This window comes from Nycticebus coucang, chromosome 2 (assembly GCF_027406575.1).
Source record: "Nycticebus coucang isolate mNycCou1 chromosome 2, mNycCou1.pri, whole genome shotgun sequence".
Lineage (NCBI taxonomy): Eukaryota > Metazoa > Chordata > Mammalia > Primates > Lorisidae > Nycticebus > Nycticebus coucang.
In genome coordinates, this window is record NC_069781.1 from 41,035,499 (window position 1) to 41,050,139 (window position 14,641).

Below are 14,641 nucleotides of genomic sequence, written 5' to 3' on the forward strand. Positions count from 1 at the left end.
CCAGCCAGGGCCTGCTAACCAACAATGACAACTGCAACCAAAAAATGGCCAGGCTCAGCACCTGTGGTTCAAGTGGCTAAGGCGCCAGCCACATACACCCAAGCTGGCAGGTTCAAATCCAGCCCGGGCCCGCCAAACAACAATTACTAAACTATAACCAAAATATAGCCAGGCATTGTGGTGGGCGCCTGTAGTCTCAGCTACTTGGGAGGCTGAGGCAAGAGAATCACTTAAGTCCAGAAGTTGGAGGTTGCTGTGACCTGTGATGCCACGGCACTCTACCCAGGGCGACAGCTTAAGGCTCTGCCTCAAAAAAAAAAAAAAAAAGAAAGAAAGAAAATTACCCACCATGGGTTCATGTGGACGTACCTCCTGCTTCCTATTCAAAAACAAGCCTTATACCTGTACATGTTTGCCAGGAGAGGCAGCTGCCATCTCGCCTTCTGCCTAGAGATGGCTTTCTGTCATGATTTACTTTACCCTGGGCCACCAACTTAGAGCTTGGGAAATGCCTGGGTGTCTCAGGAAGGCTAATCACTGCTGATGTGTTTTTGAAAATGTCATTATTTGGTTGTAAATCAAGTCCACTTGGCTCAGCAGCGCTTGCATTTAGATGTTCTACCACAGTAACTTGGCGTGTGTCTTTGGCTTGTCACTGTAAAGGCTGCCACGGAGGCAGGTGTTAGCCATGTGGCTCACAAGCCCCTGACCTGGCTCCTTAGACTCCTAGAACATTCAGCTGACACAGTGGGAGGACCCAGTTGCAGGGAAATGAACTTAACATCCTGGGACCCTGGCTTGGGAAACCCTGATGTCCTCAAGCTGTGACCCGGGCAAGTTGCTTCTCCCTCTGACCCCTTGGTCTGTGCAGTGGTTTCTTATACATAATGCCAGCCCTCCCAACTTCCTTGTTAAGTCACAGGTTGGTCCAGGCATGGATTGAAGGAGCATTTTTTTTTTAATTTTTTTCTTTATTATTATTTTTTTTATTAAATCATAGCTGTGTACATTGATATGATCATGGAGCATCATACACTAGTTTCATAGACCGTTTGACACATTTTTATCACAATGGTTAACATAGCCTTCCTGGCATTTTCTTAATTATTGTGCTAGTTTCACATTTACTAAGTTTCGCATATACCCTTGTGAGATGCACTACAGATGTAATCCCAACAATCCCCCTCCCTCTACCCACCTGCCCCCTCCCTTCCCTCCCTTTCCCCCTTCCCCCATTCTTAGGTTGTAACTGGGTTATAGCTTTCATGTGAAAGCCCTAAATTAGTTTCATAGTAGGGCTGAGTACATTGGGTACTTTTTCTTCCATTCTTGATACTTTGCTAAGAAGAATATGTTGCAGCTCCATCCATGTAAATATGAAAGAGGTAAAGTCTCCATCTTTCTTTAAGGCTACATAATATTCCATGGTGTACATATACCACAATTTATTAATCCATTCGTGGATTGATGGGCACTTGGGCTTTTTCATGACTTAGCAATTATGAATAGGGCTACAATAAACATTCTGGTACAAATATCTTTGTCATGATGTGATTTTTGGTCTTCTGGGTATATGCCCAGTAGAGGGATTACAGGATTGAATGGCAGATCTATTTTTAGATCTCTAAGTGTTCTCCATATCTCTTTCCAAAAGGAATGTATTAATGTGCATTCCCACCAGCAGTGCAAAAGTGTTCCCTTTTCTCCACATCCACACCAACATCTCTGGTCTTGAGATTTTGTGATATAGGCTAGTCTCACTGGAGTTAGATGATATCTCAAAGTAGTTTTGATTTGCATTTCTCTGATGATTAAAGATGATGAGCATTTTTTCATATGTCTGAAGGCCGTGTGCCTGTCTTCTTCAGAGAAGTTTCTCTTCAAGTCCCTTGCCTAGCCTGCGATGGGATCCTTATTCTTTTCTTGCGTTTGAGTTCTCTGTGGATTATTAAACCTTTGTTGGAGACATAACCTGCAAATATCTTTTCTCATTCTGAGGGCTATTTACTTGCTTTACTTACTATGTTCTTGGGAGCATTTTTTAAAGGTCTTCCCAGCCATGGATCTGTATGGGTAGGATCTCCCTGGGTTCTAGGTGAGTAATCGGACAGCCAGAGGTGCACCATTTAAATACTCGCTTTAAGATGCAACTGTGACGGGAATCTCTCACAGTGCTGGGGAGGTGCATGTGGACAGGGAGCCCCGGTGCAGGCTGTGGCTGGCCAGGCATTTGGGATTCTCTGCTTCCTCAGGACCTGTCTTCTCTGCTGTATGCTGGTTGCTGTAACTGCAACCTAATTACCTCCACAGAGGGGCCCACACCCTCTTCTCTTTGTCTGCAATGTATTGAGGGGAAATGGAGCAGTGTGTTTGCATGTAGCAGGCTGTGAGCTCTTGGGCTCTGCCCCGAGTTCCGTGGACCTATCTATGTTGAGTCTCTCCTCCGGCTGCATAGCCCCAGGCAAGTGACTCTCACTCTCTGACTCTGTTCCCCACCCATAAACTAGAGACCACTCTCTCAGGGTTGCAGTGAGGGTGTACATGTGGTACCCTAAAGTGTGGCCATGCGGTGTAGTGGGACTGGTGGTGCTGTGCCTCTCACATCGCCTGGCACAGCAGGCGCCCTGTAGGCCCTCACCAGTGTCCTGGGGCAGCTGCTCCACATTCACAGGGGTCGGGGGAGGGTTTCTCTAGGAACATTGACCTGGCAAAATGTCCCACCTCCAGGAGGTCAAAGAGAACATAGGAGGGGAACAGAAATTCTTATTCAGGAAGCCACTGCTTTCAAGACACACCACTGCCGCCTTTGGTGTGGAGCTATGGCAGGAACTACCTGTTTTGCAGGCCTCTGTGTGGCCACAGAGGTGCCTTGCCACAGTCACCCTCCATGCCGCATCCCTCACCTGCGTCCTGCAGGTGAGAGTTGGGCTGGCCCTGCCTCCCACTGATTCAGCACAAACTCCCGTGTCTGCCTCATCCCAGCTAGAACAGATGCACACCTGTTGAGCTAGAGGGCCCTCCATGCCCAGCACAGAGCTTGTGCTCCAGGGCTCAGAGCATGAGCACTTGTGGCCCTGGAACACCTCCCTCCCCTGAGAATCTTTATGAGCCGATTGTTGAGCACACTTTCAATTCACAAGCATATTTCTGTCCTTCCGCTGATCTGCTCCAAAATCTTTGCACAATGTAATTTTCAAATGTTTAAAATGGCCCAAGAAGAAGAGGAAAAGACACAGCCACTTAGGGCCTCAGAGTGGGGAGGGCCATGACTCACCCAGAAGAACATGATTTTGGTTGTCTCAAGTTTGTGTTTTATTTAGGCCTGGGCAGGGGGCCTTGGCCAGCTCAGTGGCCCCACGAATGATTTATTTTCAAATCCTAAGGAAGAGGGAGTCTGACCTATTCTTCCCTGTGGCCTTGCTCAGGTAAAACTTTGATTTTGGTGCTCTTGGAGCCACCTTGCTGGACTGACCCTCTCAAAGCTCTGTGGCCCTGCCCCTCCCTGAGCCCATGCTGCCACTCCTCGTCCACTTGTCCTAGGACTGGTGCCAACCTGAAAAAGCAACCACTGTGTCTGGCCTCAGAGTAGGCAGCTTCTACTTGAGCTGGACTATACTGGGGACAGGTGGAGTGGACACCAGCCTGCCCAGGGGAGCTTACATTTTTTAGGAGAGAGTTTCCTAATTTCCCCAGCTCTGGGCAGACCTTGACTAGATGAGGAGGATGGATGGGTATTGGATGCGCAGAGGGCCCCAGTTGTGTGCCAGGCATGTGCGGGGAGTCCAGAGGGTGTAAAGGCTCAGCCCACTGAGAAACATCACAATGAACAAACAGGGTTCCTGAGCTTGAGATTGCACCAAGCTGCAGGGAAGCCACATTTTGGGACCGAAAGAGTCTAATGGCCACCTGGACACCTGAGTCCATCAGGCTGAGTAGCTGAGCAGAAGACCAGGCTATGTGGTAGCTTCAGGGCCAGGGTTTGGAGTCTAACCAACATAAGTTCAAGTCTTGGCCCACCATGTCCCCTGAGACGCACACAACCCTCTCATGCCTCAGTTTCCCCTTCTGTAAACAATGGTAGTTATACTAATATGGCAGCATTGAGAAATAGTTTAAATGAGATAATATGTGGCAACAGCTCAGCTAAATGCCTAGTTCCCAGCAGGGGCTTGCAAAGTACTGGATGTCGTTACTTCTGTCTTGGCAGCAGGGAGCTGTGGACAGTTTTGAGCTGAGGAATAGTTTTCTCTCGACATCTGGCTCAAGAGAGCAGCTCCCCAAGCACCTTTCAGGCTAAGGTAAGCCAGGAATCCCTACTGTATCTGACTGGGTCCTATATGTCAGTCCCAAAGGGCAATTTCCGTCCTCATAAATATTATATGCAAGTATTTTTAAGTCATTTCTTCATGAAAAGAAGCGATTTAACATAACTATTACCCAGGATTCTTCATGAAATATGCATCAAGCAATTAGGTCTAAAAGCAAGAGGTGAGGCCTTGCACCCTGCTCCACGGCCGGCAGCTGCGGGCTGAGTAATGTTTTATTAAAGCCCGTGATTATGAGGCGAGGTGGGGCCTGTTATTAGGCCTGGCGCGCCAGGCACATTTGATAGTCCTGATGATGAGGAGGTGCTTTTTGTGATGATAATGAGCAATCTGAACACCCATGACAGCTTCAGCACCCCTGGCCTCCGCCAGCCTTACAAGACTCATTAGATAGGTCACCCACCCAAGACACCGCTCACTGTGACTTTGCTCTTACATGATGTCCTATCAAAGCAGATGGAGCTAGCTGATGGAAAAGGGAGAGACGGACAGGGAGGCCACCCTGGCAGGACGCGTCCTCTTGAGCTCCCCGGGGTGATGCACCCCAGAATGAGGGAGCCTGTGCTACCCAGGGTGGGGTGGCCCTGAGCTGGGCTCACCTGCCATGCTGTGCACCTCATCCAGGGCGGTGAGCCTTCTGGCCTTGGTTTTCCCCAGGGTGGGTGTCCCAAGGGATTAAGAGAAGATTACCCCAGGCTGCTTTCGGCTCTGAGCTGCACCCCCCTGTGCATACTCCTTATCTGCTGAAGCCTCTGTTCCCCACAGAGGTTTTCTTTTTCTCCCTTCTCATGCTGGCATCTCCTTTCACACAGAGGTAGGAGGCACTGAAGCTACCCCCGGCACCATTTTTAAATCTTCACCTATTGTTTGGTGACATCTCACTCCTGGGGACCTTGTAGCCAATCAGAACATACTGTTACACACATGTCCCAGGAGTGTGTTCAGACAAGGTATATCACCAGACCTTTGTGGTGGTCAAGGATTGGCGGATAGTCTCTCTGGCCCCTTGTGGTGGCCTTGTTCCTGGCCCCTTGGAGGGCCCCTTGTACATGTGCTGAATGTGGCCTTCAAGTCCAGCCCCTCCGCTGTTTCTGACTGCCATCACTCCTGTGCTGTGGGCACTGTTGAGGACAGAGGCTCACTATGGGGTCCACACTTGCTCAGGGTCCGATACCTCTCACCTGCCACCCTGCCTGGCCTTACAGGGAGTGTTCAGAGTTGAGTGGGACCCTCTCTTGGATGTGGGAGTGCTGAGGTCAGGAGCACCACTCTGGGCACCTATTGCTACTGGTTGCTATGTGACGTTGGGCCAGTTACCTCCCCTATCTGTACCTCATGCTCAAGGACACTGGGCCTGGCACACAGGAAGTGCCCTGGAAGCCCTGCCCCCACAGGCAGTCCTGGCTGATGCCCCAGTGAGAACAGGACTGGGGATAGTGGCATCAGTGGAGGGAGGATGTGAAGCTGCCTCCAGACCCCTTTCTACAGGAAGCCCTCGGGGGTAGGCAGCAGATTATATGTGAGGAATCCAGGATTCAGGGCTAGGAGCCATCAGAGGCCATCTAGTTAGCCTCCCTGGGATCCAGTGGGAAGAGGGACAGAGCAAGGCACAAGGATGAGTTGAGGGCCAAGGAATCAAAGGGTGCATGCAGTGCCTGAGGCCAGGAGGCTTAGCGTGTGGCCACACTCTGGGCATTCATGGGACCCTGGTGCCAGTCCCAGCTCCACCTGGTCTCTGAGCTTGGTGAGCAGACTGCTCCTTCGGCACAGCCTGGTTCAGGATGGTAAGCTAATGGGTGAAGTGGAAGTGTGTTCGTGGAGTAACTCTCAGGCCCAGGGAGTCAGGAGGGCTTCGCGGAGGTGTTTGCCCGCCGCCCTCCTTGCTGTCTGTCAGCAGGCAAGGTGGAGCTGTGAGACTAGGGCGGCTTGGCTCCTCCCGCCTGCTCTGTCAGAGCACCGCCACCTTCACTGCCCTCGTCCCTTGCTGGATGGGTGGTAAAAGAACAAACCAATGTGAAAATGTCATACTATCCCTTATTACTCGCTTTCCTCAGCTTTTGAATGTGAAATCGCTGGCCTGTGCTTTGTACCCACAGAGCCATGGCAGTCACACGCAGCCTGCCTACAGCTGTGACCGTCTCATGCTCCTCCGCTTTGTGACCCAGCCATAGATGCGTGCGAATCACAACGCCTGGTGGTCTGGCTCCCACAACATCACCCCACTTAGCACACACGGGGGCAAACAACATGCCGAAGGTCACACCCCCCTCCCTGCCTGGGCATCACTTGACTTCTGAGTCCACACGCCCCCCTTTTCCAGGCCCCGCTGAGCACACGGCCTCGGAGAGCTTAGAGCTTTTTAACTCTCTCTGCTGTTCACTGCTTCATTTAAGGTCCTTTCCAAGCTGGCGCGGAGTCCTGGTCTCTTCGGTGTGGTGCGTGGGTGAGTCTTCGCTGTCACGGGCTTGTGCGTTTCTAACACACACCACTTCCTTCCCACCGGCTGAAGCATGCGCGCCTCCTGCCGCTTAGCCGTGTTGCGGCAATTCTCCAGTGAAGTGACCCTTCACTGAGGAGCAGAGCTTGCCACAGGCTCTGTGATTAGAACATTTCCAGCCTTTAAAAATCTTGATTTCAATTCTTTACAGCAATTATTCTCTCTTGAAATGTAATTGCTCTCCCAATGGTTTCCGTTAAGACGAGGGTGACGTCTCTAAGCATATTATTACAAGCAGATGAATTGCTCAGTGCCCGCACTTTATTAAGCATTCGTTCTGCCCATTTGAAAATGGTCTAGGAGCCCAGATTCAGGTATTTATAATAGAATGGGTGCCAGTGGGCCCGGGGAGCCTAGTCCTGACTGGCAGAGGTGTGTCTAAGCCCTCTGGGGAACAGCAGAAGCCAGAAGAGGGGTTTGGGCAGAAAGGCCACTCTGCGTCCACGCAGAGTCTGGGTGGGGTTGGGAAGGGACCACCAGGAGGATGGTGGCACGAGGTTAGTCAGAAACACCAGCTTTCTAAGTGGCAGACCCTTGGTCAATTGGACTGTGCTTTGGAAATGCTAGCGGGGTGTCCAACCTGTGGCTGTGTGCTGCATACTGATTATCTGAGGACTGGTTTGCTTGTCAGTGGTGTCAGATATCACAAAAAGTATGCACAGACCTTTTTTTTTTGTTCAGCAGCTTTCTTTAGTGTTTGTGTATTTACTTTGTGTCCCAAGACAACTCTTAGCTTTCCAATGTGCGGCAGAGAAGAAAAAAGGTTGGATGCCCCCACCTAAAGCATCTGTAGATGTGGTGGCAGAATCATAGTGGAAAATCATAAAAGGCCAGTCTCGGGGCCAAGTGGGCAGGTAAAGAGCCGCAGGACAAAGAAAAGACTGATGGAGGAGTGAGTGACCCATTTAGAGCTCTGGGCAAGAACTGGGAGAGGTCTGCTGGGGCCAAGCAAATACTGGTGGGAGAAACATGGTGTCCACTGTCTATAAGCTGATGCAGGGCAGGCTGCAAGGGCTGTGGGGCACACGGGCCCTGCTGTGATCTCAGGGATGCACCCATTGCCCTCCCTTGCAGACGCTGCATGTGGTTCACTCCTCAACATGTCTGAAGCCAGGGGTGGTGGGCAGACTGGGCTCTGCTCCATGGCACTCCTGGAAAGGCCTGAGTATCTGTGGTACAGTCAGGTGAAGGAAGGAGCTCTGCCCAGCAGACGAAGCATAGGCTAGGCCTTGGGGAATGTGGGGTTTACTGAGAGAGAAGAAGGCAGATGGGGATACCATCCAGGGGCAGGCTGGGAAAGAGTACACTTCTGCCCACATTCCATTGGCTAAAACTAGTCACATGGGTGCAGGGGAGGCTGGGAGACGTAGTTCCTCACTGGGTGGCCCCTTCCCAGTGAATTTCCTACTCCCCCACCACCCTGTTTCTTCATCTGTTCATTGAGGGTGATGTCCCCCTTGCTGGCCCCTTTGTCTTGGCACTGGGGACATGACACACTTTGCACCTTCCCAACAAGGCTTAAACAATTATCCTGTAACAGGATAATTGAAGAGGGGAAGAGGGGTTAAGTTTTGTTTTGCTTTGTTTTTTTCCCTGAAGAAGCCCTAGGAAGCTTTGTGAGAAGACTCGTCTACGGCAATGGCTGCTGCTGGCTCCTGGTTGGATGCTGGAATTGGGCGTGCTCACGGGTGCAGCTGCATTTCAGCTGGGCCTGGGTCCTGGCTTGGAGAGGTGCATCTCACAGTTCCTTAGAGGCCAGGATCCCTTCTGTCCCAGCAGCTGGGGAGTCTTGTCCCCTGGCACACCTGGTGCTAGAGGGATAGTTAAGAAGGGAATGAGTATGAACACAGGACACACCTTGCTCAGAGCAGGCTCTAGTGCCTTTCTGACAAAGTGCTTCCTGCTCCCAGGCCCAGCAACACGCAGCCTTAGCCTTCACTGTTCTGCATATCCTAACAACCTCTGTCCTTTGTTCACAGGAGCAACCAGGGTTTTATGCACATGAAACTGGCCAAAACCAAAGAGAAATACATTCTGGGTCAGAACAGCCCCCCGTTCGACAGTGTCCCGGAAGTCATCCACTACTACACCACCAGAAAGCTGCCCATCAAGGGGGCGGAGCACTTGTCCCTCCTCTACCCTGTGGCTGTGCGGACCCTGTGAGCGGCCAGCCCCACCCTGCTCTGTGGCAGAGCCTGAAGAATCTGAGGTCCCTGCCAACCAGCCCAGCTACCAGTGCAGGCCGTGTCCAATTTGTGTTGTGTGTATGGTACTAGCACACCACTGCATGTGTCTAGAATGCTGTCACCACTTATGGGGGCTGGAGAAAGCCTGGACCAAGACAGAGGGACAGCCAGCACACCACCCGGCCCCAACCCCACCCTTCCTTGAGTTTCTGTGAATTAAAATATTTGCAAATCCGAAGAGATGCCTCCCAGGATGAACAGAGGCAGAGCGGCTCCAGGGGGGCAGGCAGGCAGGCGGGACTCCCTGGGTCGCATCTCTGTTCTCCAGCTGTCACGAATTCACACCTGTGTATGGGGTGAAGTTTTCCCACTGGGCCCACTGGTGCTGGGAGCCAAGTGCTGGCTTTTTGAGAGCCCAGGAGGCTCCAGGGGCCCGCCCCCACTGAGAGTATGTATGTGTGTGTGTGTCTGTCTGGTGTGAGTGTGTGTGTGAGAATATGATCACACACACATGAGGAAGCCCAGTGATCTACTTTTATTCACTCAGTGTAATCAGTAGAGATCTTCAAGGAATCATTGTGCAGTCCAAAAAAGGATTCAATTATTTATGAATAGGGTGTGTAAATAAAATAGTCGTTTAATATATAGTCTTAGCCCCTTTTTTATATACGACAGAGGCTCTCCAAGGGCAGTGCTCACCTGCTGGTTTCATCCCCAGAGGAAGGTATGTCTCCTTGTTGGCTGCTGTGATAGGCCTGAGGAGGGGTGGGGAGCTGAGGCCTTTAGCAGCCTCTGGACAGCCCCAGGGGCTGAGATAGCCAGAGGGGTTTTCTGTGCTCCTGGGGAGTCAGCCTACAGGAAAGTACTCCCAGACTCTGCACCCAGGCTCCAGCCCTGATACAGTCCGGAGCCTCGGTGCTGAGGAACAACCAGGCTTTCCCTCCTGCCTGGCACACAGCACCCAGCAGTCTACACAGGGCCACCCTCACGTTATTTGGTTGGTGCTACCCATGAGGTATTTCACGGGGAAAGGGAGACTTAGAGAGGGAGTGATTTGCCTGAGGTCACACAACTGACAAGCAGCAGAGCCAGCTCCATAGCCAGTGCTCTTTCATCAGTCTGCATGGCCTCACTGTTACCCTGCTCATGGAGAAGGCAGAATCCTGACCTCTGGGTCCCCGCCGCTGCTTCCGCCTGGATAACAGCTCCACACACCCCAACTTGCCCCTGCTCTTCCCACACATCCAGGTAGAGCTGGCACAGCTGAGTCCAGTTATCCTGCCTCTCCCGCCCACCCAGCAGCGTGAAAGGCGTGGCTGCCGAGAAAGGCCCAGGGAGCCTCTGCCAAGCGGGTGACATCCGGCCTGCCCAGCTGGCCTGAGTGGACTGGAAGTTCGGAGATTCTCATCCTTGACACACGTGGCAAGGCATGAGGGGCAGAGCTTGAGTATCAGCAGCACGTCCAGACGCTCAGTGCTCCTTTGTCTTTAGAGGTGATCCACTCTCACTCTTCAGATGTGAGACAGGCTCAGAGAAGGAAGAAGCTTTGCCAAGGCCACGTGTCAAGATGGGGCAAAGGACTAAAAACCATGCCCCTTTAGGTGGCTGCGTGGATTTCAGCATCGGTGATCAAAGCCATGTCATTGTTGACTGTCTTTTTTTTTTTTTTTTTTGTAGAGACAGAGTCTCACTTTATTACCCTCAGTAGAGTGCCGTGGCATCATACAGCTCACAGCAACCTCCAACTCCTGGGATTAAGCGATTCTCTTGCCTCAGCCTCCCTAGTAGCTGAGACTACAGGCACCCGCCACAATGCCCGGCTATTTTTTTTTTGCAGTTTGGCCTGGCCTGGTTTGAACCTGCCATCCTCGGTATATGGGGCCAGTGTCCTACCCACTGAGCCACAGGCGCCGCCCCGTTGTCAACTGTCTTTAACGCCCAGTCTGCCTCTTGGGTTGCTTTCCTGGGCCTCGCCTGTCAGTGTGGGAGGCCCCAGCCCTCTTGGGTCAGCATGTTTGCTGTGGCCTGGTTCTAGTCTCCAAAGAAGTCAGTCTTGACCCTTTGCCTGTTTTGCATTTTCCAAAACATCCCTCCGGGCAAGGGAGTAGGGAGAGAGCACCTCAGGTGATTCCTGCTTTCCTTCTTTTTAGAGGAGGCAGAAGTGATGGGAAAATGCATGAGGAGTTGGCACTTGTCCAGAGGTACCAAAGGAACCCAGATCCCAAGAAGGCCTGTTACGAGTTGGGGCGGGGAGTGGCCCCCGGGGCTGGGAGACACCTGGGTTGGACACAGTACTGCAGCCACACGGTACCCCACTGGGACAATCTTCCGGAGCAAATCTCAGAAAAGGCTCTGTGCCTGCAGCCTGAGTGCCAGGAGGGCTGCCTTGCCCTCTGGCCTTGCCTTTGCTCCTTTAAGAGATTCCTGGGACCGTCCCTCCTCCCCTTCCTTCAGGTTCCTGAAGTTTCCCCAGAAGCCCAACCTCCAACTCGCCTTAGGAATTGAGGCCAGCAGAGGAGCCAGCTTACAGGATGGGAGCTGCTAAAAAGAATTTTTTTTCTTAATTTTATGAACCTCTCCCTCTTCTTCCTCTAATTGTGACCGTTTCCTCTGTCAGCGTGTATTCATGTTTTCTTGGACATCTAACAATTGAAACAGCTTTTCCCTTTCAGAAAGACTCACATTCAGGTTACTGGCGTTGGTTTTTGTTTTGTTTTTTTCATCTGCTGCCAATTAATGAGGGGAAAAAATTGAGCTGGATTTCTTTGAGGGGGAAAAAAAGCTCCCTGCCATACAATATCTTGCCCTCGGCGTTTTGTCTCAGAGCACAGCCTCCAGCCACTCAGGGCCTCTATGCTCAGAGCCGCGGGGCTGTGTTTTTTCTTTCTTTCCCTTCTTCGCTGGCTTCATTATTGGCCATAATGCCCCAGCCACTTGAGCAGCTCTGTCCTTGAGCGCCTGAGGAGTCAAGGGCCATCTTGGCAGCCCCCCAAACAACTTGGCGCCCCAGGAAGAAAGGAGGCTTTGTAGGGACAAGGGCCCACCTGCCTGTCAGTCCCAAGGTCCTGAAGGCAGAATTGCCTGGAGAGAAGCTTGCAGAGCACCCCTTCTCAGAAAGTGGTGAGCAGGCTTCAGTCTTCAGAAAAGCTGGGCCTTTCCACCCTTTTCACGCAGGGTGGTGATAGAGCCTCAGTGGGTGGCCAGAGGGAGCACAAGAGGCAGTCCCAAGGGCGCCTGTGTCAGCAGGTGGAGCCTGGGCAGGTGCTCAGCTTCCGCTGCAGTCCCAGCCCCTGAGGCTCCCTTTCTAAGGTTTTGAACATTAGTTCTGGCTACTCTTTAAGACACTCTCAGGTCATTGACTGAGGCCCTAGCAAGGACAGGTGGCCAGGGTTACATTTACCCTTACAGGTCCTAGGGACAGTGCACAGAAGCCTAGCAGGTAGGGCAGGCTAGGGGAAGCAGCCTGTGGATGCCCCTGAAGGGTCCAGCAAACTGTCAAGTCTGTCTCTGCCTTTCCAGAATTGGTTATCAGCAAAGGCCAAATTGGCAAGTTATCTAGAGGGAACCACAGGACCCACAGTCTTAGACGTAGGAGCTGTTGACAGGCGCCCTTGGGACACCAGTGGTCCTCAGCCTCTCCATCCTTCTCTTTAGGACTGTTTGTATTACTGCCACAAGCCTCACACCAGCCACCTACTGCTGGAAAGTTGTCCTGGAAAGTTCCAGTGCTTTGTGATACTCTGTATAATGATGTATATTTAATGTGAAGTCTTGTTTAAATGCCTTCCTTGAGCATGCCTGTTTTTATCTTCCTAAATTGCAACTGTGTGCCCCAGGAATCTAGTTGGATTGCCTTCTGCTTGCCAAGGCTTAGCTTCTGCCATCATCTCCCAACAGAAGATTGTTACAGGAAAAAAGGAACCTTCCTGCTTCCTAATTATGGGAAGGCTAGAGCTCTAATGAGCTCGTTAAATGGAAGCAAATTAATTTGTTCAGCAGACATTCAGTGAGTGCCTACTGATTCCCTCAGGTCTGTGAATACAGAGGCGAATGTGACGCCCAGCCTCTGCCCTCAAGAAGTTTCCAGTGTGGAAAAACAAACACATTAATTACATGTGATATCATAGAGGGGAGCCCAGATGAGAGGGAACTGAATCTACTTGCAATGATCAGGAAAAGCTGGGCCTTGGAGAGTGAGTAGGAGTTCACCAGGGAGCCTGGAGAGGTACATGTGCTGGCAGAGGTGACAGCTGGTAGCATCATCAGGATGTCGACCAGGGCCTGGTGTGGCGCAGCCTGGCCTGATAGGAGGTGGCAGGGCTCCTGGGACTCCCAACGGCTTCAGCCTGTGGAGGCAAAACAACAGAGCAGGTCAAGGGGAGGGGTGATCATCCTCTCAGGCTTGGAAGAAACTCTTGCTCTCCCTGAAGACCCAGAGAGAGATCTTGGCCTCCTGCCTACCAGGGGTGAGTTCTATAGGAGAGAAGGGCAGAGCATGACTCTTGGCCCTCAGGCTCCCATTGTTCGCCCTGACATCAGCCACGTGTTTGACAGCATTATATAGCCTTGGGCTTGCCTGAGGAAGGGAGTGTCTGCAGGCCAAGCACCTCCCTCATAACAGGTGAACACCCAAAGGGGCACAGAGCCCCCCAGCATGTCTGGTTCTTTGTCCTCACCAGTCTCCCTTCCCTCCCAAGGAGGTGGCCTTCTGTCCCCCAGCAGGCCCTCGCCTTCCCACAGGACCTCAGAGCTTTGGTTCACCTCCCCCTCCACATTCAGTGGCCCAGAATCCACACCGCCCACTCCCAGGTCCCTCGGAGCATCACCCACACCACAGCAACAACCGCACAGAGGCCCAGGCAAGGCTCGTGTTCAGGGAAGGCAAAACCCTGACATGTGGTCCTGGGGACAGAAAATGTTTCTGAGCTTGTTCAGGACCCAGGAGCCAAGGGAGATGCTAGGGCTCTGCCAAGGGAAAGAGAGAAGGTCACCTCTAGACTCAGTTTTACGTTTGGGGTAGTTTGGTATTTCTGTTTCAGTTCAATTTTACAAACGCTGAGCATGAAACATGCTGGTGAGCAGGAGCGGGAAGCTGAGCACAGGAATCCTGCACAGAATCCACCTTCATGCCTGCACTGAGACCAGCAGGGACAGAGGCTTGCTCAAGGACACGCAGCAAGTCCACATGCCTCGGGGTGAATGAGGGTGGCCAGCTTGAGGGTCACCTTGGCCAGGACAGCTCTTATGAGAGGGCTCGGGGTGGGAGGGTTCTTCTTAGTTTGCGAGCCAATTTTTTCCTCATTGGCTCCCTCCTGAGTGGGAGTGTCCTAGTACTGCAGTGATTGGTGTCACCTCCTTTGGGGGCCAGTTTGCAAAGAAGCCCAGGACTAAAGGCAGCAGGAAGTCACCAGTGTGGCTCTGGTGCCCTCCTGTGGTTTCCTTTAGAATTGCAGCCAGTCCCAGGGAGAGGGAAACAGCCCCCAACTCATCTGACCGGTTACAGAAGGAGAAACAGATCCAGAGAAGGAAGAGGCAGGCAATGTGGAATGGTAGATGATGGGTGTAATAGCAGAAGAAGGGACAGAGGAAGTGGCATGTGAGCCAGGCCACATGCAGAAAGGAGGAGCAGCCTA

At 52.1% G+C, this 14,641-nt stretch overlaps 1 protein-coding gene across 2 annotated transcripts in view; it reads left to right on the forward strand.

Annotated features, from left to right (window-relative positions):
* Nucleotides 1–9,243, forward strand: part of SHB (SH2 domain containing adaptor protein B) — a 139,608-nt gene extending 130,365 nt beyond the window's left edge. Inside the window, exon 6 of one of the 2 annotated variants that reach the window (XM_053568369.1) lies at nt 4,208–8,787. In XM_053568369.1, coding sequence (XP_053424344.1) covers nt 4,208–4,235 — 28 coding nt within the window. In that variant the 3' untranslated portion in view covers nt 4,236–8,787. The other variant, XM_053568359.1, reaches the window with a different exon arrangement.
* Nucleotides 9,244–14,641: the final 5,398 nt, after the last annotated feature.